This window comes from Eptesicus fuscus, chromosome 10 (assembly GCF_027574615.1).
Source record: "Eptesicus fuscus isolate TK198812 chromosome 10, DD_ASM_mEF_20220401, whole genome shotgun sequence".
NCBI classification, from domain to species: Eukaryota; Metazoa; Chordata; class Mammalia; order Chiroptera; family Vespertilionidae; genus Eptesicus; species Eptesicus fuscus.
The window spans coordinates 79,933,840-79,960,485 of record NC_072482.1 but is presented as its reverse complement, the minus strand read 5'-3'; the positions used below and the strand labels follow the sequence as shown (position 1 = coordinate 79,960,485).

Sequence of the window (26,646 nt, the reverse complement as noted above, 5' to 3'; positions counted from 1 at the left end):
CCTAGAATTAGAATGCCTGCAATTCTCTGTTCTTCTTACACATGTTCTACTTTGTCAATTGGATTTACTTCAAGTACATAAGGTCATATTTCTAAGGGGGAAAAGTCTGCGGAAAATTTATGGCTAAGAGAGTGCCCACTATGATCTTGCAGCAGGACATGTATAGTGGACAAAAAGAATTGTGCTTAGGTGAACTACAAACCACACACATAAACAGAAGGGGCAACAGGGTATAGGAACAAATTATATTCAATAACTTTCTACAACTGAAGGAAGACAATGTCTTTCCATATGCATACATCTCTATGTCCTTATAATTTGCATAAATGCACCATAAAGTTACTAAGACCATCATCATGGCAGTGTTCACATTGCAGTGACTGTCATTTCACATTTCCACATCAACAACTTTTAATGGAGATAGAATGCTGACTTTTAGTCCCCTTTGTGATTTACTTGAGAGCTGTTTCAGCTAAATTTTTTTGCATATAAGAAACTCCTTTAAAATATAACTCTCAAAATGGTAAGAGAAAAAATAATGAATGTGGTGGATCAAGATTATATTAAATAAGCATTTAAAATATAATAAATGTACATTTAAAAATAGCTTTATATTAGCAAAAAACTGTCCCCAAATCAGGTTTTTCTGCTGACCTAACTTCTTAATATTGATTTTTATCAATGCTGGAATAAAAAAATGAAAAGAAAATCTCATACAAAAAAACTTCTACCCATGCATTAAAAAAATGTATGCAATAAATTAAATATAAATTCTACCTTAGGGTTCTGGTGGGAAATCATTCTAGCTTTGCTGTCATGATTTATGGATATCCCCAGAATTATTTTCATAAAATTATATTCTTTTATTAGATGGCTGATAATTTATTCTTTTTCTATGTGTATAGGGCAGCAATAATTTAGTCAGACTGACTTAATTAGATCATCATAATTCATCGATCTTTACAACAATAAATTACAATTTAGATATTCTGTTCCCCCCTCAGGAAGACTGAGACACATCAAGCAGTCTATCTAGAAACTGGAGCTCACATGGACAGTTTGAAAACTGAGTTTCAAGCAACTATGTCACAGAAAGTTTGTACTTCAATCATTTAGTCTTACACGTAGAGCAAAAGGGAAAAAAACAACCTCACAGTAAAAGGAATTAGTTACTGACCATACTTTGAAATATTAATATGCAATTCAATTTCATTAAAACCAATTTAAAAAGCTTCAAAGCAGAGGTTAAAATAAAATTAGAATAGGCCCTGGCCAGGTAGCTCAGCGGTTAGGGAATCATCTAGATACTCCAGGGTTGCAGGTTCAATCCTGAGTCAGGGCACATACGAGAATTGACCAATGAATGCATAAATTATAAGAGGAACAACAAGTTGCTCTCCCTCTCTCTTTTTTTTTCTCCCTCTCTCTTTTATCAATAAAAAATAAAGTAAAATTATCATAGAAAATATTATTGAGATTAGAATAAATAAGGTCATTTTGCTTTTATAAAATGTTTCTGGATAAAAAAAATAATACATGGTCATGAATGTTATCAATTCAGGACATAATTTAAAATACTGTTGCCCAACTGGAGTGGCTCAGTGGTTGAAAATTGACCTATGAACTAGGAGGTCATGGTTCAATTTGAGGTCAGGCACATGCCAGGGTTGTGGGCTTGATCCCCAGTGTGGGGCGTGCAAGATCAATGATTCTCTTTCATCATTGATGTTTCTATCTCTCTCCCTCTCTTCTTTCCTCTCTGAAATCAATAAAAATATATTTAAAAAAATAAAATACTCTCAACAGAAAATATAAAATAAATAAATTCACAATAATTCACTTGCTGATTATTAATCTAGTCATATGTACAGACCAAAATACATTTAAAAATTTAATACACTATGAAAAAGATCATATAAGCCTGATTGTATTCTTTGGTTTGTGGGAAAGAAAGGCATGCTAAAAAACCATACCAAAGGTTACTATCAAAATGAATTATATTATTAGACAGTGAATGGCTAAAACTCATGTAATTTGGTCTAAAATCACCAATTAAGAAATCATGTGGGTTTTTAAATTTTATTTTAAGTGCAGGCAATAAAACATGAGTACATTCTTGTCACTAAAAACCTGGATTACAGAATGTCTAGTGTAATACAGATTTTTAAATATTTATCCCACCTTATAAAATGAGATAAATATTTTGTTAAGGCTTTTGAATCTATGTTTAGATTTCTCATTTCCCACCTACAAGTAGTTTCACCTATGAAACTACTATGCCAGCCATTTTTTTCTTGCATAAGCATGTGTTGAGGTGTGTTTTCTGTATGTGTATGTATCTAAGGCATGGGTGATATGAATGTGTGTTTCTGTATGATAGCAGGGTTTGTGAAAATATTGTAAACTAGTGCCCCGGTGCACAGATTCATACACACTGAAAGGAAATTAATTAGAAGGTGGCCATGGGGTGGGACTGGGTGAGACAGGCTGGATACGCCCTGGGGCCAACCTCCCGTGGCCCCTCCTTGGCCGGCCGCACCTGGGGCGGCACTGCGGCTTAGAGGGCGTCTGCAGAGTGAGCAGGGTCTCTGTGGCTGGTGGGGTCCTTTGGCCTGGCCTGCGGGGATCGGGCCAAAACCGGCTCTCCAACATCCTCCGACGGGTCCAGGATTGCAAGAAGGTGGTTCTCGGGTGACGCACTTCGGAATTGGGCTCCCTCCTGTATGGTTCTGGGGTGCGTCACCCAAGAACCAACCCCTGCCAAGTCACCACAGCTCAGCAGCTCCTGTGTTGAGCATCTACCCTGTGGTGGTCAGTGCACGTCATACCTATCGGCTGGTCAGCCAGTCACTTAGTGTTTTATACATATACATGGTTCAATTAGGTGCAAATTCAAACATGATAGCTAATGTAATCATGCTTGATTAATTCAAACATGGCGAAAGTTCATTTACCATTAAGTCTTAGGTTTTTTTTCTCTGATGTTTTAGAAATATAAGAATAACACCATGTATAATTTTAGGACAATATTGTTTCCTTTAAAGTCTGAGCTAAATAGGTTAAAGAGCTTTTACTTCCCTTTATTACAACAAAAATAACAGGATAAACCAGGGTCATTTAAGGGAAAATTTCTAGAAACTATGGTATCAATATATATATTTTATGGCAATCACATACTTGGTAGGCATCAAAATCTAAGCCTACGTTTCAGAACTTGAGGAAGCTTGGGAACACTAGGGTGTGAATTGCATCCTGTTTTCTGAAACCCAAATAAAAATGTAGCCCTACTTACAAACTATTCAAGGAGAATTTTAGCAAGGAATGGAACCTTAGAGATCATCTAATTTAAACTTTTCTCGTAGAGATGAGAAATGGAGAACTAGAAGCGTGGAAAAATTTGCTAAAGTTACAGAGCCAGAATGAAAAACCCATGATTCTTGATTACCAGTTCAGCTTTGCCTCAATTCACTATATAGCACTTCCCCTCCCCCCCGCCCCACATACTTTTATTCATCGGATGAAAACATAAAACAGTAGAGGTGTATTTCATTTAGTATTTGACGCTACTCTGAAGAATATTAAGCTTTTTGGTTAAAAGTAAACTCTTTCTCCAAAGTTAACCTTATTAAGAGTATTTAGCAGATTTCAGAATCCAATTCAATTCTGGGGACTCTAGGAAATATTACAATCTTTTACATCATTTCTGTTATATAACCTCCCTTTTAAAAATATAATAAAATACGAGCATACCATCTTCATCAGTTTGAATAATCGTCTCTTCACTCTCCTTCCTGCCTTCTGGGTTGGTGAGGATCATCTTGAGGCTGACATTTGTATAAGGTGGCAGATGGTTCACAACATGCTGAGGGGCTTTGGGGTCCATGTCCAAGCAGTCTGCCTTGCTCTCGTTGTGACCACGGAAGTAATGGTAGCAGATAGTGACATTAAAAGTGTGGCAACGGGTAATGTTGTAACCCAAGGATTCCCAGTCCACAGCAATGCGCCTTGCCTGGATCTCAGCGATCTTTAAAGTCTTTGGGGTCCGCATAGGTTCTGCAGAATAAATCAGAGACATAGGCAGCTGTCAGCTTTACAAGAACACTCTTGAAAAAAGAAAACACTAATCATGACATGTGTGAACCAGGAAAATTTGGAACTCAACTTTTATTCTAATTTTCTTTATTTACTCATGATGCTATCCTTGAAGAATTTGGTTAAGGGCTATACTTACCAATGGAAAAAGTGAAATGTAAAATGCCAACAATCCACAGTACTCAGGAACATGGTACAAAATAAAAACCTGAAAATGTAGCCACGATGCCTTTATAGTTGCTGCTATTGTTACTGCCCAATTCCTGTCTTTTATTTTGTCATTATTGAGCAAGTGGATTAGCTAATATATCATAATGGATAAGAGTCAACATGTTCTGCTCTATGATTTGTCATATTACCAAGCTATGCTGTATACTAATTAGTCTAATTGTAACACTAAACTACCACTTACAAAAAATGACGCAGATATTAATTAACATTTATTACCTCAGTAACGATGTTGTTCATCAAAGCAGAAAAGTATCCAATAAAAATTGCAAGAACACATGTGGATATTCATGGTGTCATCTATCCTTCTTGATCTCTACCTTTTTCTAGGAAACACTCAGATCTGACAATCCATTCACTGTCACCCAAACCAAACTGGGAGGTGAATATTCATTCAGTTGGAAAATGCTGGCGGAACTAAACACTCCGAAGACTGGAGTCCATCCATCACTGCTTCCCAAGTGTATTCTTCCCTCATGCAAGACTAACTTTAATCGTCTAACTTAATCAAAATAATTACTCTATGAAAATCATGGCCATGGCAAAGTCTACACAGTAAACAAACTAATACACAGGACACTTTAATGCACAGATTTGAAAAGAAGATTAAAGTCAAGGCCAAGGTCAAGGCCCCTTAACTCACTATGGATAGTCACTGCTCTTGCTAAATGAAAATCAGTAGGGGAAAAAGAAGACAAATAAGTACTAAAAAATAAATAAATAAAAAAAGCAAGCCCAACTTGGTGTTTTTATAAATTTTGATTATTGAGATTAAAATCTCAGTTATGTGAAAATTATCAGCATGGTACACAGATGGCAAGTCCAAATTGAAATTCCAGTTCAATGTATTTAATGTATGATTTGAAATACACTGTGGTGGCCATTTAATTAAAAACTTCAAATCTACAAAATACATACATTTACACATGCAAATTCACCATTGGTAAAATCTAAATGCTTAGGTTTTAAATGCTATCTGTCAGTCTTCTGACAGTATCAAGTCTCCCTATTTTATCACTTTTGTTGCATGTTTTACCTTAAGCACCAAAGTAGGCTTGAATAAAGATGTGACTCTTTAATCACTTTAAAAATGTCTTTTTATTTCTAGCTCTGTGATAACATTTATCTTACCAGGCACAAGAGACACTCTTGGTCCAGCACAGTTAGACTGAAAATTATCTCCAGCACCACTTCCCAGATGACAGGGAAATTATAGCTAAGTTCATGCTAAGATTCCCAGATAAACTGTGATTTTGCTGCCTGCTAGGCAACAATACAATTTAGTGGCGATGTTCACATTAGGCCATACTTTGTTCTAAAAGTATCTAGAATGAGAAAGTGCGATTTCCCCAGAAAAATACCTGGAGTATACGAATAAAGATCCCCCGTACAACGAGAGAAAACCACAACAAATATTTACTCCTCTATTTAGTTTTCTTTAAAACTAGTATTAATGTACTTGTTTGCATACACTCCTCATTTTGATTCTGATATTTCCCCCCTTCATTAATATTCTCTCTTTCCAAGTAATCATGTTTGCCTATCTTATGTAGAACATAATGAGTTCCAAGCAATATCCTTCTGCTTACATATATTCTATGAGAATTTAAGCAATTCAAGAAGAAGAAATAACCTCCACCTACCAAATAAAGGAGACATTTGCTTTAAGTCTCAATGGATAAGGCAAAATCTATAGACACAGTTTGATGTTTCTTTTTTTAAAATAGATTTTTTATTGATTTCAGAAAGGAAGGGGGAGATAGAAACATCAGCGATGAGAGAGAATCATTAATTGGCTGCCTCCTACACGCTCCACACTGGGAATTGAGTCCACAACCTGGGCATGTGCCCTGACCACTGAATCGAACCGTGACCCCCTGGTTCATAGGTTGACGCTTAACCACTGAGCCATGGTGGCTGGGCTCATCATTGATGTTTCTATCTCCTTCTCCCTCTCCCTTCGTCTCTGAAATCAATAAAATATTGATTTTATTTATGTATACACATAAATAAAAAAAGCCCGGGGGAAACCTGGAACTATAAGTAAAATCTCCTTCTTTCCCATTCTACCCTTTAAATCAGGCGTCCTCAAACTACGGCCCGCGGGCCACATGTGGGTGTTTTTGCCGTTTTGTTTTTTTACTTCAAAATAAGATATGTGCAGTGTGCATAGGAATTTGTTCATAGTTGTTTTTTAAAACTATAGTCCGGCCCTCCAATGGTCTGAGGGACAGTGAACTGGCCCCCTGTTTAAAAAGTTTGAGGACCCCTGCTTTAAATGATGAATCTTAACTCCTCTTATTAAGGGCCCTGTGGACAGATGTGCACCAAAATTCTTATTCATTCATTCATTTCTGATAAATCCTAGAAAAACATCTATTTTTTAAAAAGCATATGCAATGAGAAATGTGAGTATTAGCTGATTTTAGCTTCCCTGCCAAATGTTGATCAGCCAGGCTTACTAACTTTTCCCATTTTTCTTTTATTTCTCACCTATTTCCTAGTTGCTATAGTGAAAAAGGCTACACGAAATCAAGGTGAAATTAAAAAAAAAATGGCAAAAAATTTACATATCAAATCCATGATCAGTATTATATAATTAGCAGGTAAATAAAAAAGTACCATATCATTACCCATACTTAAATTTTAAATAGATCGAGCCATGGGGGCATGCCTGTAATAATTTATGTGTTAAATATTTAACTCAACTCAAGAAGCTAAAATAAAGAACTACTCAATAACTCTCTGAAGGTTAAGAAAAATAAAGGCAACATGAACAGACAAAACCTACTGACTCTGAGTCACCTCTCAACAAAATGATGATTTAATAAGTGGTTCTAGATAGCAGATAAAAGACAATTCAATTTTTTGGTACTTGCTAAACAACACGTGACATGACAGGTCAATATCCATGTCCTTTTGTAATGATAATTTCTAGTTAGTCTGAAAGAACTGTGAAAACAAAAGCTTTAGCAGCTACAAGAAAATGGAGGGCAGAGATCATATTTCCCTAGAATCAGTTTTTAATGATAAAAGTTATTTTCCTGCTGTCAGTCAGAGGAAAATAGAAGATGTCCCAAAGCTCATCTAAGAAAAGAGAAAGATCTTGTCAAGGATGTACACAGACTAAGAACACTGAAGCATGACAGGAGCTTCGTGCTCCCGGCTGCTTTCTCATCAGAAATCCTAGAAGCTGACTGCAAAGCACAATTTCCATCCCATTTATCAAAACAAATACAAGGAAAGTGAATTCTATTCTTCTATTCCTGACTGCCAGAGAAAATATTTGTTGATGTGAAACAAAAAATAATTGAGATAATATTTTTGAACAAAGGTAAATTTTTTAAAAAGTAAGAAGAAAAGCATTGACATCCCTTGAGAGATGAAAAAAAAAAATTAAGGTCTTTGGAAAATATTCTTTTACTTTTCCCCATTGATGCTTTGTGTGTTTTTTTTAATCATTTTTTCCATGGTGAGAATTGAGACTAATCAACATTGTACACTGTACCTCTTTTCAATCTCATAAAATCATTAGTCTTGCCAAAAAGATTTCATCTCTGCTCCCATGGGTCAAATTGAGTTAATGATAAGTTGGTGCGACGAGTTGATTAATACTTAACATGAGGGAGCCTGAGGTCCAGGAATAATCACAAGCCAACTGTCAGCTCTTTGGGCTTTATGGCTGTGTTGTTGAAATGACATGCTTGGACGTAGGGGCTATAAAGTGAGAGGGGGTGCATGGCTCACTCAGCTCTCCGGCAGCCCCAGTAATATTTATCCAGCATCATCAGAACAATACTAAGCACATAATCAAATTCAATCAAAACATGTCATCCTCACTGCTCAAGAGTCTTACTGAAGTTCATCAGATAATTCTAATAAATGTAATAGTGCCATCCTCTCTACAACAATGCCAAGAAAATGAATTGAGTTTTAAAACACAATAATACCAAAGTGACATGAAAACAAGATGAAGAGAATTCTTTTTCCAAAATTTAAATCCCATTGAATGTCTTATCATAAAACCTAATTCTCAAAATATGGAGGTTAAAAATTTGAGGAACCTTTAATGTTTTTTACTTAATTACATATAAGAAACATGTAATTATCATCAATGAACCCACTTTGACTCATCTTTGATATTGCATATCTCACTTATGTTTTATAATTTAAAAAAACACACAAAAATAAAATATTCTCTATAAATAATTGCTAATACGTGGATAAAACATAATATAGAAAAAAGAAAAGACACTTTCTTAATTTATGAAAATAAATAAGAATAATCTAATTTTCCTCTATAAATAAACATTTTTATTAAAAAAATTAAACAGCACTAATCAGATGCAAGAAGGTAGAGAGATTTGTACATAATGCTAAAAAATGTAATATGGAAATTAGCACTTCCATATATTAAAAAAGTGAACTTGGAGGACTGTATATAGCAATAAAAAAATCGAGAGGGGATTTTCAATGTTTTCTTTATCCCCCAAAATAAGATAAGTTACCTAATTCTTTGGTTGTCCTAAAAATGAGGTAAATATTTTAGATACCAAGCAAAGTCAATGGTCCATAGTATAATTCTGGAAATGTTTATTTTCTGAAAGATAAAGCAAATCAAATAATGTTAATGTTTTAAGCTCAAGAGCTAATGAAAGAGATCTAAAGAACCCAATTCTGTGTGGTAGTTACAAAGACGGCTCCAATTTTTCACCTCTCCTTCTATTTACACTGTTTGTCATATGACTGCAATTCCTCACACCAAAGAGTGGGGTCTATTTTCCTCATTCACTGATTTTGGCCTTGCCTTGTGACTCGCTTTGGTCAACAGTATGAGGCAAAAGTGGTGGTGTGCTAGTTCTCAGGGTGTCATGTATCTCAAAGTCCTGTGCACTCCCACTGGCTCTTACACCTCCACCATCCATTCTAGAGTATGACATACATGTGGGGCGAGTGAGTTGTCCCAGTTGTTAACAGCAAAGGCCAGTCTAGATCAGCCAATGGAACTATGAGCAGATCTGTGAGCCAGCCAAGTTTAGATGGTCTTATCCAACCATTCCAGAATGTAAGATGTACACGCTTGCTTTATGGCACCATTGAGATTTGTGGCTAATTGTTGCTCAGCATTTTGATAGTCTCTATTCTCAACCTCTTCATCTCTAAATTACCTTACTATTTGTGTGAAGACTATATCAGTGATCTTTACACAGAAAAATACTTTACAAATTTTATTTCTCTATTATTAGGCTGTGATGAGCCACTACATGCTTATCTAGATATATAAAAGGCTAAGTGACTAACCGTACGCCTGTCCAACCATCGGCCAACTGACCATCCGGTACATATGAGGCGCACTGGCAATTAGAAAATAAATGTTGACTCGCGCATGTGCAATACATATAAAGCTCTTGCTGGTGCCAATCACAACCGTGTGTTTCGATCTGTCATTGTCGATCATGAATTTGGTTGTTTTTGTTGACATTCTGAAGCTGAAAGAAAGCGGCCGCATTGACAGAATATGTCTGAAGACCAACTATTGGCACAACGTACCATTTGAGTGATGATTCCATCAATTAGTGAATGATGCCGAGAAGGAAAATTTTCCCATCAGACTTCTTAATAGTATTAACTCCTTCAGGAATGCCATGTCATAAATTAAAATTAAAACTAGGTGCAATCATCATGCTACTGAGAAATCTTAATAGTAAATGGGATCTTTGTAATGGTACTAAATGTATTATCAAAAGATTGTGACCTAACATAATCGAAGCTGAAGTATTAACAGGATCTGTGGAAGGAGAGGTTGTTCTGATTCCAAGAATTGATTTGTCCCCGTCTGACACTAGCCTACCATTTAAATTAATTCTAAGTTTCCTGTGATGCAAGCATTTATGATGACTTAATAAATCACAAGGACAAACTCTAGACAGACTAGGTAGGAATATTCTTACCTGAACCTGTTTTCAGACATGGTTAGTTATATGTTGCTTTCTCTAGAGTTCAAAGAGTGTGTGATATTAAAGTTGTCAATACTTCATCACAAGGGAAATTAGTCAAGCACTCTGAAAGTGTTTTTACTCTTAATGTGGTATTCAGGGAGATATTAGAATAAGTTTAATCAATTTATCAGTCATTGATTTTATGTCACATTTTTGTTGTTTTTATATCATGTCTTTGTTGTTGTTATATCATATTGTTTATTTATTAATCAATTTATATATTATTTTCATATACATTTTACTAATTTTCTTTAATCTCTAACACTTCTATTATATAGAAAGGGTGAATAGCAATATTAAATTATTTCTTCTAATTAATTTCCTTTCAATGTGCAGGAATCTGTGCAGTGGGCCATTAGTTTAGTATAATTTGTTTGACATGTGCTGATACTGTGATAGTATAATAATATATGCTTTAAAAAAATGACTAAATGATTTTGGTTTTGTCTTATTTCCTATATGCTCTCTGAGGGCAGGTTCAGTTCTTCAGTATGCTCCCATGATACTAATTGTTGAATGTTGAACTAATAATTCCAAGTGATAAGACATGAGTACTTTATTCAAAGCTATAATTGAAATAGCCGTTTTTCAGTACTTACTCCATCATTGTAAAACATTTAAAACGTAATTTAATTATTTATATTAATATGACTTTATAGGCACATATAAAAGTGAATCTGCAATATAGTCTGGTCTGAATTTCTTTACTTTTGAGGTGATAGGTCTGACAAAAAAGATACATATACATTTACAGGGATGGTCAAAAATAGGTTTACAGTTGTTCATATGAACAAAGGCATGCAGGTTATGATCATCACAATAGTTAAAGTGAAAAATGTCACAATGCACCTGTAAATTGCCAACCCCTGTATTATCCAAATCCCTATAACACTGTTTAGTAACTTTTTCTCAACTGCATATTCCCTTGTAAAAATCTTACAGCTGTCCTTAAATGAATCAGTCAGTTCAACCTTGGGAAATTATTATGAAGTATATTTAGTTACTAAAATGTTCAGTGAGGCTATTTTATGACATGAATTTCTCCCCTCTCCCCTCAATAAAAATACCACAATTACATTATAATGACATCCCAAGTCTGTAATGACTCATTTTGCTCTTTACAAAGATTATGATTTTATTTATTTATTTAAAATATATTTTTGATTTTTTACAGAGAGGAAGGGAGAGGAAGAGAGAGTTAGAAACATCGATGAGAGAGAAACATCACTCAGCTGCCTCCTGAACACCCCCTACTGGGGATGAGCCCGCAACCAAGGTATATGCCCTTGACCGGAATTGAACCTGGGACCCTTGAGTCCACAGGCCAATGCTCTATCCCCTGAGACAAACCAGTTAGGGCAAAGGTTATGATTTTAAGACATCAACTTAGGTCCTTCTTTCATTCCTTCCTTCTGGAAACTTAAGTAGAATAATTTACTTTGATCATATTTGTTAAGAAAAAAAGAAAAATTCCTAAGTAATAATAGAAAAAAGCAATAACATAGAAGCTTCAAAGGTGATAATGGCTATTGACATACTTTGACACATATTTGATCTGAGAAAATGCAAGTGTCTGATAACATGCTTGCTTCAGGGGAATAGAGATAAGGACTGCCAGGCCGATGATTTTTAGTCCATTTCCTTTTCCAAAGCCACCATTTACTCTATGTTTTCATGCATGATTAACAGCTTGCAGATCCTTCACATGTAATCAATAGTTGTGAAGTTTTATATTAGGTTTAGAGATTAGACAGCCTTGATTATAAATTTTATCGATTTGTACAGCTTAGCTGCAGAAATCCCTGTACATTTTTCAGAGATTAAATTAAAAGGAGATATATGGCCTACACACACTAGAAATGCCATTGTGATTACAAGGTGTGACCTCTTTATACTCATTCCTTTAGATGAATAAAACCTATCTAACACACTAAAACATGAATCAGCATGTCAACAGGCATCAAGCTGAGAGAGTAAACACAGTGAAAATGTGACAAAAAGAATTACAAAACCACAAGGAAACCTGTCTAAGACTATAATTAATACGGGAGACTTGAAAGGATTAATTGCTTCATCTCGTTTGTAAATTAGGAAATTGACAGAGATAAGAATAATGAACTCCCTGACTTCTACCTGGAAAATCTGAGCCTATATTAAACTGAAGATTCATGATCACTTTTTAGATAAAGGAATGAGGACTTTTTTTAATTACTAGAAAAATATGACCATTTTAAAGTTATTGACTAAGAAATTCTTAACTAAATCTATTTATGAGTATTCCCACCTTAAAAAGTTTACAAGCACTGCTGTATATTTTATGTCCACTCTTTTAAGGTCTGAGGATGTCCAGAGCAAAATTAATAAACATGTCAACCAATATAACGGGGCTAATGTATTTCAAGCTTAGAATCTTAATTTTCTTTTTGTGTGTGTGTGTTCTATTACAGCTTTCTGAACATTATTTCAACTTTGTTCTTTTGTGAAATGTATTTCATTTTTCTAATTGAGTATGCCCAAGATCTGCATATATACAAACACATAAGGCAGAAATAAATGAAAGGTGATTCATCTTGACACACACTCTGAAGAGTTCATTTCATTTGCTGTAAAAAGGTATTCAACAATTAGGTTTAGAGCATGGACTGCTTTGAGCCAGTCTAAAGAGTTAGACAATGTTCTGGTGCATTTTTTTGTATGTTTGTTTTATGTGGGTTTTTGTTGTTGCTGTTAATCCTCACCGGAGGACATTTTTCCACTGACTTTTAGAGAGAGTGGAAGAGAGAGGGAAAGACAGAGAGAAACACTGATGTGAGAGAAGCACATTAATTGGTTGCCTCCTGCACAAGACCTAATCAGGACCAGAGCTGAGGAGGAGTCAGCAACCAAGGTACGTGCTCTTGATAGGAATCAAACCCAGGACCCTTTGGTCTGCAGGCCGACACTCTATCCACTGAGCCAAACTGGCTAGGGCTCTAGTGCATTTTATATTGGCCTTCGAGGAAAATGAAATCCCCTTAAATTATTACATAAATAAAAATGTAACATATCTATCATTAAGTACCTTATGAAAGATATTTGATTAAGATAGTTCTATTAAAATCAAGTAATATTCTCAAGTGATTTCACTGGAAAGCATAACATGATAACACATAGGAATGATGACCTAAAGGCGGCTTTCTTTTGTTTTCACAAGTAAATACTAGTAAGGCTACATTATGGTGTTGTGTAAAAGTTCCTAATTTCTACATATTCATAGAAGAAGAGTAAATGAAGGAGAAAGTGTGTAAAAGTATAAAAGCACTAAGGAATTTAATCTAATAATAGACAAATATGCAAATTGACTGTACCTTCGCTACACCTAAGCCACGCCCACCAGCCAAGCCACGCCCACCAACCAATCAGGACGAGTATGCAAATTACCCCAACAAAGATAGCGGCTAATTTGCATATCAAGACAGCGTCGAAAAAAGCCAAGAGCTGCAGAAGGGAGTAAAGCTTCAAAGAAGCAAGCAAGCCGAGGGTGGGGGGGGGGGTGGGGGGGGGAGGGGAGGAGAAGGGAGGAGCGAAGTCAGGGCCGGGGGCGAAGGGAAACGCAGGCGGGCTGGAGGAGAAGGCGGGGCGGGCGACAAGGGTGGAGCGGAGGCGGGGCCGGCGGCGAAGGGAAACGCAGGCGGGCTGGCGGAGAAGGCGGGCGGGCCACAAGGGAGGAACGGAGGTGGGGTAGAGTGCAGCAGGAAATCCTATTGCAGGATTTTTCCTGCAATGGGAATGCTAGTCTATATATATATAAATGCCTAAGTGACCGTTACAAACCGAGCGACCAGAACGACCAGTCGCTATGATGCGCACTGACCACCAGGGGCAGACACTCAGTGCAGGAGCTGCCCCCTGGTGGTCAGTGTGCTCTCACAGCCAACATCCCCTGGCCAGCTAGCCTCCCCAGGTCCTGTCCCACCCCCTCACCCCCCACTGGCAGGCCCCTATCGCCCGATCAGGGCCAGTCCCGGGCTGGGATGGGGAATTGGGGGTGGGTGGTGGCGAATGCAGCCCCTTTCCCAGGGGGGCTGAGGGTCAGTTCCCTCCTTGGGGCTGGCAGCCAACCTCCCGTGGTCCCTTCCCCCAGCCAGCAGGCCTTGGTGGTGGTGTGGTGGCGAGGGAAGGAGGATGGGGGGAGGCAGGGAACTGCGTGATGGTGGGGCACCGATGGCAGGTGGCGTCCGTTCCTTCTGTGCCTGGTCCGGTGACCATCGCCTCCTCTCCTGACCCCGCCGGGGCCTTTGGGCCCCGGGTTGGGATGGGGATCCGGGGGTGGGTGGCGGCGGATGCGGCCCCTTTCCAGGGGGAACTGAAGGCCAGCTCCCTCCTGGGGCCAGTGGCCAACCTCCCACGGTCCCCCTCCCCAGCCCTTCCCTTGGCCACAGGCCCCAATCTGCCTGGCACCAATCAGCCTGGACCTGATCGGCCTTGATCACCAGCCAGGCCTAGGAACCCCACCCGTGCCTGATTTTCGTGCACCAGGCCTCTAGTTACTTTATGTTTGTTCTGTACATAAGCTACTTTAGTAATCACAGTCTTCCTAAATCCAGATCTGTATGACTAGTTCCAACACATCTCTTATATTCTGGTTCTGAATTTCAAACTGCCTGTATATTTCCCCTTGGATGCTTAAATACAGCATGTTCCAAACAGATTTATCATCTTCCTTTCATGACCACCTCATTTTAAGCTTCTTGCTTCTATTCAAGTCTTGAGCCCCCAGACTAAAACCTTGACAGTATATGTCATTGGTTCCTCTGAACCTCACATAGCCCCATCATTTAATAAGATCTATAGCATTTCTCTGTCCCTCTCTGTAATCCAGGACCTAATTTTTTCTCACCTGAACTGTTGGAAGTTCTGCTACTAACAGTACTTTCCAGTGCTTTCTTCACCTAGACTTTACAAAATGCAGTTCTACTTACATAACTTGTTCATTTAAACATTGTTGAAGGTTTCCTAGTCGAATCAAATATAGTCAAAACCACTTAAACTAGAACCCAAGATAAATTTTACTTCTCTTTTTATTTCCTGTCTTATAATAAAATGCTTGGTAGATAATCACTGTTCAATATTTCAGTTGACAAATGAATAAATGAATGAGTATATGAATTAATAAACCTTTGTACCTTCTGCAGTCTGGAAGTTCCTGGCACGTAATAAATGAGCTACAACTTTGTTGACTGAAGGTTATTTTTAACAGAAAAGCTACCATTAAAATTCTGTCTGAATTTAGTTATAAAGTCTAAACTACTGACCGTATCTACGTCTAGAAATAGCCTTAACATATAACATGTTTAATGCTTAAGAAGCAAAGTAAAAATTTCCATTTGAGTACAACAAAAAAACTCAAATTACTGCTAGAAATTACCAAAGAGGAAGGGAAAAGGTTATTGTAGAACTTAGAAAAACTGATGTGGAAAAATCTTTGATAGAAGAAAGTATTTAATGTTAGAAATTGAAGAATATTTAAAAAATTTTGATTCATTGTAGACATTGGGCTAGATTAATGATATTCAGTTTAAACTGTCTTTTTTTGTTGTTTGTATTTTGATCTTTCAAGTATTTTTCTTATTGTACAACTAGGAAGCAATTTTCTCCAAGGCAAAAACATTATTTCCTAGTTCACTTACTTCTTAGTGCTAAACATAGAGTAAAAAAGTGATGAATATATTAACTTTAATCAATTTTACCCTAAAGGAGTTATGATATTAAAGGGATTTGACTATAAAATATAATAACCCTAATCAAGATAGGAAAAAAAGATTCCTTGCAATGGTAGCTATTTTCAAAGTATAAGAAGAATATACTTAGGGTATTTTAGATTATTTTGATATTCCAGCTTAAATATTAGATATTCTATATAAATTGCTGAAATTTATGAACAACTGATTTTGTTTTAGGTTTCACTGTAGAACAGATGGTATCATTAAACACACATTAAACTTCTTTTTCATTCACATGGGATCTAAAGAATTAGTTCTTTAATTAGAGCCTGCATCAGTACTGTTTACCAGGAGTTTAGTATCAATCATACTCTCTGATTCCTGAGGTCAAGTCCCTTTGCTCACTGTTTTTATTTATACCAGCAAGCTTGTTATTGTGGCCTAGAACACATTTCACAAGAATATTTTCTAGCCTCTATGTGTATCTACATGCGATATACATCTTAAATTACTGAATCTAGCCCTAATAGGAAGGCAAAAACCTCCATTTGTGAAAAGATATATGTATCCAAAGTAGGTTAATGGGCTTTGGAATGGGACTTCTGGTTCCTTAAGTGCAAGATACTAACATCCATATGTGTCATTCCCAAATCCATGAAGGGAGGAGCGGGGGGGGCGGGGAGAGAAGTTACATCTACCTCAAAGAATTGTAATAAGGGTAAGATAAGATACTGTATGAAAAGTGATTGAAAAAAACACCTGCTTTATCTAATGACTAAAATGTGGCTGTTAACTTTATTCCAATTATAGTATCTATTAGTGGTCTAATAACATTATCACTTATAAGAACAACATCCTGGAAAAGTATGGGAAGATATCCCCCGGAAAAACAAAACAAAACAAAAAAACCCTCCATTCCATGTGTAGCTACTTACTTATTTTCTATGCCCCATGTAGAAATTAAAACATTTTAAAATAAGTTTTAAAATGTCAAGTTTAAATAAGTTTTTGGGAAAAATGCATGATTTCTGGATTACTCTGCCCATTTTCTGGTCCATGAAGATTACTTTTGTAAGTTATTAGGGAACATGCCTAACTTCAAATAAAAACAAGACTAAAATCTAATGAAAGATAGAAAACTTTACAAAAAGAATAGAATATGCTGCTGAGCATAAAGCTTTTCTGCTAAAGTGAATCCCTTGATTCTACCCACTCATTTTCATACATGAATGCAAACTCTTTTTCTCTACAAGTAAACTTTTCAATATGTCATTAATCACAGGCAGTGAAATTTTCAAGAATTCTTGTTTTGAATATAAAGCTATAGGGAGAGTTGTTTGAAAGGTTTTGTAGTTTATCTATGTTCTAATATAAATGATTGCTCAAGGGCACTTCTAAAAACCAAAGGTCATAATCAATCGGTAACTATTTATAATACTTTAATAAAAAGTACTCTAATACTTTCTTGGAATATTTTCATACTGGTATGTCTTTTGCAAATGTACGTAAAAAAGAATTTGGCAAGTCAGATGACCTAAGCACCTAACAAAAGGTATTTTACTATGAATGCTTCAAAATTCAGATTAAATACCCAAATAGCTCATTTTTGGATTTATTTAAAATTATAATGATTTATCTTGAATATAGGACAGTACATCCAAATACCTAATAAATCCTCATAAGCAAATCGAATTGAAAAGCTCAAATATCTACAATTCAACAATTAAGGTTACTTATGTATTTCATTGCCATGTAGAACGTTTCTGGTTTTTAAAAAATGTTACAGCATAAGTGGAGGATCTTAAAAAATCATTAAAATGGCCCTAACTGGTTTGGCTCAGTGGATAGAGCATCAGCCTGCGGACTGAAGGTTCCCAGGTTCGATTCCAGTCAAGGGCACATGCCCGGGTTGTGGGCTCGATCCCCAGCAGGGGGCATGCAGGAAGCAGCCAATCAATGATTCTCTCTCATCATTGATGTTTCTCTCTCTCTTCTCTCTCTCTCTCTCTCTCCCTTCCTCTCTGAAATCAATAAAAATATATTTTTAAAAAAATCATTAAAATGAAGTGTGACAGTTTCACTGTATTCCCTTTTCGGTTTCTTGATTTATATGCTTTGGGACTGTATTTTTGTAAGCATTTTCTAAAGTAAAGTATAATTCATTTTCCTGTTTTATCAAGGATTGAAGTACATCATAAATATATAAAGACATTTTCCTTACAACATTCAGTTTGATTACTGTAACCATTTAGTGAATCCTTCCCCAACCCTACCTGCCCCCCCAAAAAAACTCAACCATACTTTCCTGACATCTTAAACACTGTACATTTAAATTCTAACTAAAACAACTATTAAAGCTCATATATTCTCTAATCTGAATATTTGTTAGACTCTTAGAATGTTTTCTCTTGTCTAAGGAGATGGTGCATTTGTAAGGACAAGAATTATGCCGTATTTTCTTTGCATCCATAATGGAGCCAAACATAATGTAACAGAGTAGATACTATCTTAAAATTAACATATTGAATGAAAGAATAACTTCAGTAATTTTCAGTAACCAAACATATTAAATCTGCTTTATTTGAAGACAACCATCTCATCTTTCTAAATGATGTCTTTTGAGTGAGCAGAAGCACTAGCCCAGGGATGGGGAATGACCGGCCCATGGGCCATAAAAGGCCCACGAACTCATTTGGTCGGGCCCCGCCAAGGCATTAGGCATTTAATTAATGTTAACTAAATGTATGACCAAATATAGCAGGCTAATATTTAAGTTGATAATTTTGTATGGCCTGTGAATGATGTTATAAATATCCAAATGGCCCTAGGCAGAAAAAAGCTTCCCCGCCCCTGCTCTACGGCAACAATTAAAAAACATATACATGACTCAGATTTGGTTCGACAAAGCCTAAAAATAGTGACAATTAAATCCAGGTCCTTAACATAAAGAGACAAAATATAATGTGAATCTCTTTGTGCTAGGACCAAAAAAAAAACTTTTTTTAAAAAAATGAAGCAATACTTGAGTACTTGAAACTTGGATTTTCTTGTATTGGTGATCCATTCATCTCTAGATCTCACTGTACTATCTGTAATAAAATATTGTCAAATAGTAGCTTAGATCTATTGACACATTCTCATCATTTTCAAAACAAGCTCAGTAACCTCTGTAGGAAACCGAACAAGTTTTCACAGAATGAGAGCAAAATGTTTCCTATAATGAAACTGACAAATTTTAGTCACCAAAGATGAGAAGGGACCAAATGCTAGCTTCAAATTGATTCTCCTGGAGGCAAAATCAAGTAAATTTACACTCTTTCTGAGAGGCTTGTAATGCCACTGAGAAAATTAATAATAAACATTATACTCTCAAAAAGCAGTAAAAGCTATTGGTAAAATGTCTACAACAATGAACACTGTTAGACACTGCATGATGTCAACCTGGAGGAGCTATACGAAGGAGAACAATACCTGCCTCTCGGAAGTAATTCCATTTAACAGCTGAACAAGTCACTGATGTGCACAGATATGCTCTTGATAGACGTGTAGAAAAAACTTTAGGGAATAATGCTCCGTAAATGTTGGAACCAGTAATTCCTGAAAACCAGGACTATGTAAAGATGTGGGAACAAGACTGTGGATTCAACAAGGGTGGGGCACAACTATGTATGCAGAGGAGAGAGCTGGCACTTTGAAAAGAGAATTAAATAAAACGCCAATGTCAATGTTGATATCTTATTCACTGGGAACAGCAAACAGTGAAGTATAATGCTACCTTATCTTGTTTCAGGATTGAAGGAAATAATGAAACTGTCAATATAATCGCCTTGTATTCCCCATGAATGAAGTGAAGAAAGGGGCGACGAATATAAGATGGCCTGGCCACACTGAAGTGTGCTAACTACTGAGTGGAAAGCTCACATGGATTTCTAAAATTCCAAAATAAAGGCTGTGATAAACACATTTCTTCCTGACACTGATCATACTATTAAAGATCATTTCAATGATTTTAAGTGGCATGCCTAAATAACTCAATTTCAGGAATATATTCAGTTTAATAAGTTGTATAAAATCTGTCATGCAGGGCTTTAAAAATATCACCATATTTAACTCTGAGGATCAGAGAGATTCCTTAAAATGACTGAATAATAATACAAATGACATAGTCACTGCAAATTTAATCTAATTCGTAACATAATGCTTTTCTGTATTTTTAGAGAAAGAGATTCTGCTGTAGTGTAGATATATTTAAAAACATATCCAATGCTGTATCAAAACATGAAACTATTTCTAGTCCTTGATTCAATAAAAGAGCATATTAAAATTAATTTGTCCTAAGGTAATCTCTTAACTTCTAAGTAGAATATGCTTGTCAACTTAGACTCTGACAGTTTGCTAAAAGTATTTTCCAATAATGTATCTATTCATTATTTCTGGTTCCATATTAGATCCCAACATCCAGAAGTGATAGTCACCACCATTTTGTAGAGATTGAGTTAGTACAAATGCAGACTGTATCTAAAACAATGAAAATTAAATTAATGACCTTTTATGATATGAAACAAATATCACTTTTAATTTTAAATATAGTTTTCCTATTACTTAAAAATGCACCTATAACTGTGTTTTCCAAGTTGCATTAAATTCCCTTATGTCACCTGTAGATACCAGAGTTGTGAATAATACTGACTGATTGGGTAAAGTTCAAATTCCTTAACAAAGTATATAAAGTCCTCATTGACCCAGGCTCTGCCTACCTTCGCTGCCTGCCTACCTCTGTCTCTCTCTTCAAGTTTCTGGAACATCAAACCATCTGTAGTTCTTCACATCCACATGCCTTTTTCTTTCTTCTATAATGCTGCTTTTGCTCTTTCCTCTGAAATATTTCCCTTTCTGTAACCGCTTGCTCATTTTACAATTTCCCTGGCTAAGTCCTCCTAGCCATCCATTAATATCACCTCACTAAGATGTTTTCTGGGAATCCTACCTTGATCCCACATCTTCACCTCAAAAAGATACCTTTATAATGATTTTTAAAAATACTTTTTATTGATTTTTTGAGAGAGAGAGGAAGGGAAAGGAATAGAGAGATAGAAACCTCAATGAGAGAGAAACATCATCGATCAGCTGCCTCCTGCACACCCCCTTCTGGGTATCGAGCCCGCAACCCAGGCATGTTCCCTGATCGGGAATTGAACTGTGACCTCCTGGTGTACAGGTACATGCTCAACCACTGGGCCACATGGGCCAGGCTATTATGATTTTTGATACTAATATCATGAAACTTATACTTTTAAAAATCTCAGTTTATATGCTTATTTCTACTACTGGAATGTGAACATCTCTAATTCTTTTCCATTTTTATATTGTCATAACCTAGTACAATATGTAATACATAGTAGGTGTATCCATAAATGACTTATGCTTGAATGAATGCTCAATTTCACGTGAGAAGATGGCGGGTATGGCGTTGGTAAAGATTTTATAGCTTTAATAAATTCATTCTTCAAATTACTACTCTCACGATCCATTTTTGAAGTAAATCTTGAACCAGACATGAGGGGTAGTCACAGATTTGCTTATGACTTTTAGAAATTGACTTTAACTTAATATTCAAATTTTAATTCATATTTTATTGTAATGACACCAAGTCCTTGCTTTCTCCACTTAGTCTGATTCACACTGAAGAAAATTTTAATGAAAACAATGGAATAAAACATGCAACAATAACTGTGTTCAAGACTATTATATATTGATAGTTTGTTCAACTGTATATATAATATACAGTGTATATTATAACTCTCTAGGATGAAAACACATTTAAAAAACAAAGTACTGAAAAATTAGTGCTTTTTAAGTTAATGAGAAATTGACATATAATTTTATGACATGGAGAAGATACTTTAGTAAACTACATTTTTATTGGCTGAGCAAAGGAAAAACATTTGTTTATGAAAACTGTTTTGCACTAGAAGCATGAGACAGAGTTAATCTACACGAATAAAAGAGAAATATGCAAATTGACCATACCTCTGTGATGCTAATCAGCCAATCAGGAGTGAGTATGTGAATTAACCCAACAAAGATGGTGGGTTAATTTGCATATGCAGAGCAGCCGGGTGGGGCGGGATGCCAGCTATGAGGGGGATGGCGGGGGTGCGAAGGGAGCTACAGGAGCGGCACTCCAGCCGGGAACGAAGATTGCAGGTTCCCGGGCAGCCAGGAGCGAGGACTTGCAGGCTCCCGGGAGGCCAGAGCGAAGCCCGGGGAAGGAAGGCCTATTCTTGCATGAATCTTCATGCAACGGGCCTCTAGTGTAAGAATAAGTTTATCCCAGTTTTGAAAGCTCTGGGAGAGTTCTCCACAGGTTAGCTGGGCTGGCAATCCTCTGGCCTTGGCAAGATCACTTTCAAAGCACAGCAGACGAATGCTTCTGTGTACTTACAACATCCTCGAGGGGAAGAGGAGTCATAATCTCCCTTAATAATTGATTAAGCCTCTTTGAAACGTAGTACCCAAATACAGGGTAGCACATAGTGTTCAGAGACCATCTCTTTTTCGCTTTTACTTTAGTGGTGAACTAGAACAGCCTAATTCACTGGGTAAATGCAGTGTGATTTCTTACAGGCAATTCAAAGCATCTCAATCACTGAACTCATGTTCTTTCCCTATCTCCCTTTCTGAACAGGTTTCTCCTTCTACAGCCACTCACCCCACTCGCTCAAACCTGAGTCACCCTGCATATGTTAGGTTTTCCCTCCCTTTCCTGCACTTGCAGCCAATCAAGCCCCAAATCCTCACTACTCTGGAGTCTGACTCACAACAATAGTCTCTTAGCTAATCTCCTTCTCTCCATAGTTCTGCCTTTCCGTGGCTTACAATTACACAGGTAACAATTCTAAGTATAGCAGTTATATGAAGATGGACACAAAACATATCTATGGTGTTGTTCCTGTTAACTACACCCAGATGCAATCACATATTTACACAGAGATAGGAGAAAAATATATATTTTTTCTATCAATAAAATGGGAACATTAATCTCTGTCTCATAGTAGCTCTCAAGGTTGATATATAATTGTGCTTATAGTAATATCTAGAAATAATAATATATACTTGTAGACATAAAAATATGTCTACAAGTGTATATTATTTTTAGTTTTGAGCTTAGAATAAAAAAAAATCTGAATGCTCACATGCTCTTATGTTGAACAAGTCGAACCTTAAAGATACAATAGATGAAAAATAATTGACTTTGCCATGCAGTGCTAATCTTTTACTCTTCCATCCTTAATGTATACTAGCCACAAACCTAAAAATGTATTTTTTTTATTGTAGAAACAACTATATAAATGGTAGGAAGTCATAAGTAATTGCTAAGGTAACACTGTTGAAAAGATTGTAATATTTTAGTTGTACAGACTCTCAAGCTTTAGAAAGAAGCACCTCAAATTAATTAGTTTGCAAACAGAAATAGGTATTTCCCAAAAGATGACATGTTATAATCAGCTATATCTACATACTGCAACTTGTTAAATGTATGTCTCCAGCCTACTTTATTTTTGTCAATTAAGAGCTACACAACTTTAAATAAATGTTGTCTGGTTTTTATAATATAAGCATTCATACTGTAATAAAGATTCTTACATTTTACAAACAGGTGATTTATCTGTGATTAAGTAAATATGATCCCAGAGCCAGAAAATTCACAAACTCCACCAAGAGGTTGCCTCAGTGTGGAAAGCAGAAGGAATCACACATCATCCAAAGGTTTTTCAACAACGATGTTCATAAATAAGAGTCATAGTGACGCACAATTTAAAATAACGCCATTTATTCTTCTATTCAGCAGGTTTCCCAGCAAAGGGATTTATGACTTGGTGTGCATCTAAAGGCACTAAATCAAGGTCACCATGCACTTGCCCTGCGGCATGTCTCTTTGGCACAAATACCATGGTACTAGCGTCAGCTATTCAGTCCCAATTCAATGCGGAAGAAACCGCATGAGAAGTAAAACAAAACAAACAGTTCTGCTCAAAATACAATTCTGGTATGCATTTTGGCATGCATATTATTTTTTCTAATATATTTTTCTTTACTATAGAGACTTCTTTTGGTGAATATAGAATAGTGATGTCAGAAAAGCAAGAAAAAAAAAGCTAAATTTCACACATCACTTATTTTCTTACGTTAACAATAAACTTTGAAAAGTTTCCCCCATCAATTTCTTCTGAGCCATTTACATGCAAGTATAGGACAAAGTTTGGAATTGATTCTTTCGATTGTTATATTTATAATGACCTTCTACGAGTATTTTTAAAAGTTCTATTCTTTGTTAAAATGTATTTGTATTGATTTCAGAGGGGAAAGGAGAGAGAGAGATAGATAGAAACATCAATGATGAGAGAGAATCCTTGATTGGCTGCCTACTGCATGCACTCTCCCCCACCCCTGGGGAATCAAGCCTGCAACCCTGGCATGTGCCCTGGTTCATAGTTCAAAGCTCAACCACTGAGCCACACCAGCCAGGTTAAGACTATTTTTTAAATGCACTTTTTCTTTTAGATGTGTTAATTTTTGCCTGTTTTTACTATGTTAGATGATGCACTATCAAAGCTTCCCCAGCTTGACTTCCAAAACACTAATAGATTTAATACCATCAGTATTCAAATTGAACCTGAGGACATTCCCTATTAACCTCTTACCACTTGAGAAATCAGCCATTTATTTCTGGTCATGCTCTTTATTATTCCACAGTTGTATGAGAGGGAAATTTCCCTGTGAACCCTTGGACACTGGCTTTTATTAGTTTTATCTTATAAAAAGCTTTCTCAGGAGTTCTGAACCACAATAGCATTTTCCTTCCCCATAATTGTTGCCAATTCACTTCATTTATTGAATTCTCTCAGAAAGGTCTATTTAATACCAGCTGGTTTTGCTCCATAGTTAGAGCGTCCACATGCGAACTGAGGGGTCCCAGGTTTGATTCCAGAAAGGGGCACCTGCCCGAGTTGCAGGCTTGATCCCCAGTAGGGGGCATGCAAGAGCCAACCAATCAATGATTCTCTCTCATCGTTGATGTTTCTATCTCTCTCTCTCTCTCTCTCCTTTCCTCTCTGAAATCAATAAAAATATATTTTATATATTTTTAAAAGGGGTCTATTCAGTCTTGAACAGTATAGTTAGAGAAATTATTTAAATATTCTAACAATACAAATCACTTGCTTAAAAAATGTCAGGCAAATAAATTAGAGTGTCATAAGAAAATTTAAATTTCACCCATCTGCAAGACTAATGCATAAACCTTTAATTAAATGAAATCTACTATTCTAGTAAAGCATACTTATATGGGCTTGATTTTCTCCAGTAATGGAAACATACTTAAAAAAATTTAGCATTAAAGCATAACTAAACAAAAAAATAAAATACAAGCCATGGATCTGTTAACAAAAACGTATTTTTTATCATTATTCCTTTAAATACTGAAAGATCAAAATGACACTATTAAAGGGGGATTGTTAATTAAGTATCAATTTTATTCTCCAAATGAAGAATATAAAGTGTCTTAAAATATAAAAGGTTTTAAATATTTACCTTCTTGCTAAAAATGCATTTCAGAAACTACATTAAGTGGTATGTAAAAATCCAGAACTATAGAATAGTGGATTAAAAATATTTTTTTTCAAAGGATTTATTTCAAATAGTGCTGCTGACTTGGCAGTTATTTTCAGGAGTAAGCTAAAGCTGTCTATAAGAAAATAATAGCTGGAAAAGTAAATTTACTCAAGGACCAGACTGAGTTTCTCCAAAGAGAAACACTTCAGCTTTGCATAGGTTTCTCAATCATGTTTATTTCCTGATTCCATATTAATCTCACAGCACCATGATGGGCTAAAGCATAATGAAATCCAGTAACTACAATGCTTTTGAGAACAGGCATTGTAGGCATCTAATATATTTATGCTACACTTTCCCTAATGAACTAATGGACAATTTTAAAAAGTTTAAAAATTAATTAATGGCAGCATGTAGTGGGCCATAACTGTATGCCAGGCACTTACATGCTTTACCTGTCATTTCTTTTAATTCCAACAATATAAAATAAAAAAAAACAAAATTAAAAACATAACTTGAAAAAATACATGACGGTATTATGAATAAGCTTTAAATTATGGTGCTGAATATAGCTCAAATTCAGAGACTCATAGCTGACTAGAAGGTAGATAAGAAGTGAGGAAGTCTCCCAATTTTAACCAGATGGTATCTTTCCCAGTGGGGACTCAGATTTATTTAACACTTCCTTGGTCTGATGCTGTAAATTATATAAATGTTAAATAAAGTAGCAAATGTTTATTCTTCACAATACAAAAGTAAAATTAAAGTAACAATAGTTGAACTGCCTAATTTATCTATGTTTTCAAATATTTTGGGTCAAAGTGATTAAAACATGAAAAATAAGAGCATTAAAAATATTTTCTCTTCAACCTAATATAATACTGTTAAGGCTATAAAATAGATACACAAACTTACCTACAGTGAAACTTTTTTTAAAATGGTATTATAATAGTATTTCCATTAGAAGCTCAGGTAATATTAAAAAACTCAAAGGAATACTTCCTAACAGC

At 35.9% G+C, this 26,646-nt stretch overlaps 1 protein-coding gene across 2 annotated transcripts in view; it reads right to left on the bottom strand.

Moving 5' to 3' along the window:
• Nucleotides 1-26,646, bottom strand: part of PTPRK (protein tyrosine phosphatase receptor type K) — a 477,611-nt gene that overhangs the window by 98,232 nt on the left and 352,733 nt on the right. For both annotated transcript variants that reach the window (XM_008138467.3, XM_008138476.3), the window contains exon 8: nucleotides 3,751-4,053. In XM_008138467.3, the coding sequence (XP_008136689.1) occupies nucleotides 3,751-4,053 (303 nt within the window). The remainder of the gene's footprint in view (nucleotides 1-3,750; nucleotides 4,054-26,646) is intronic.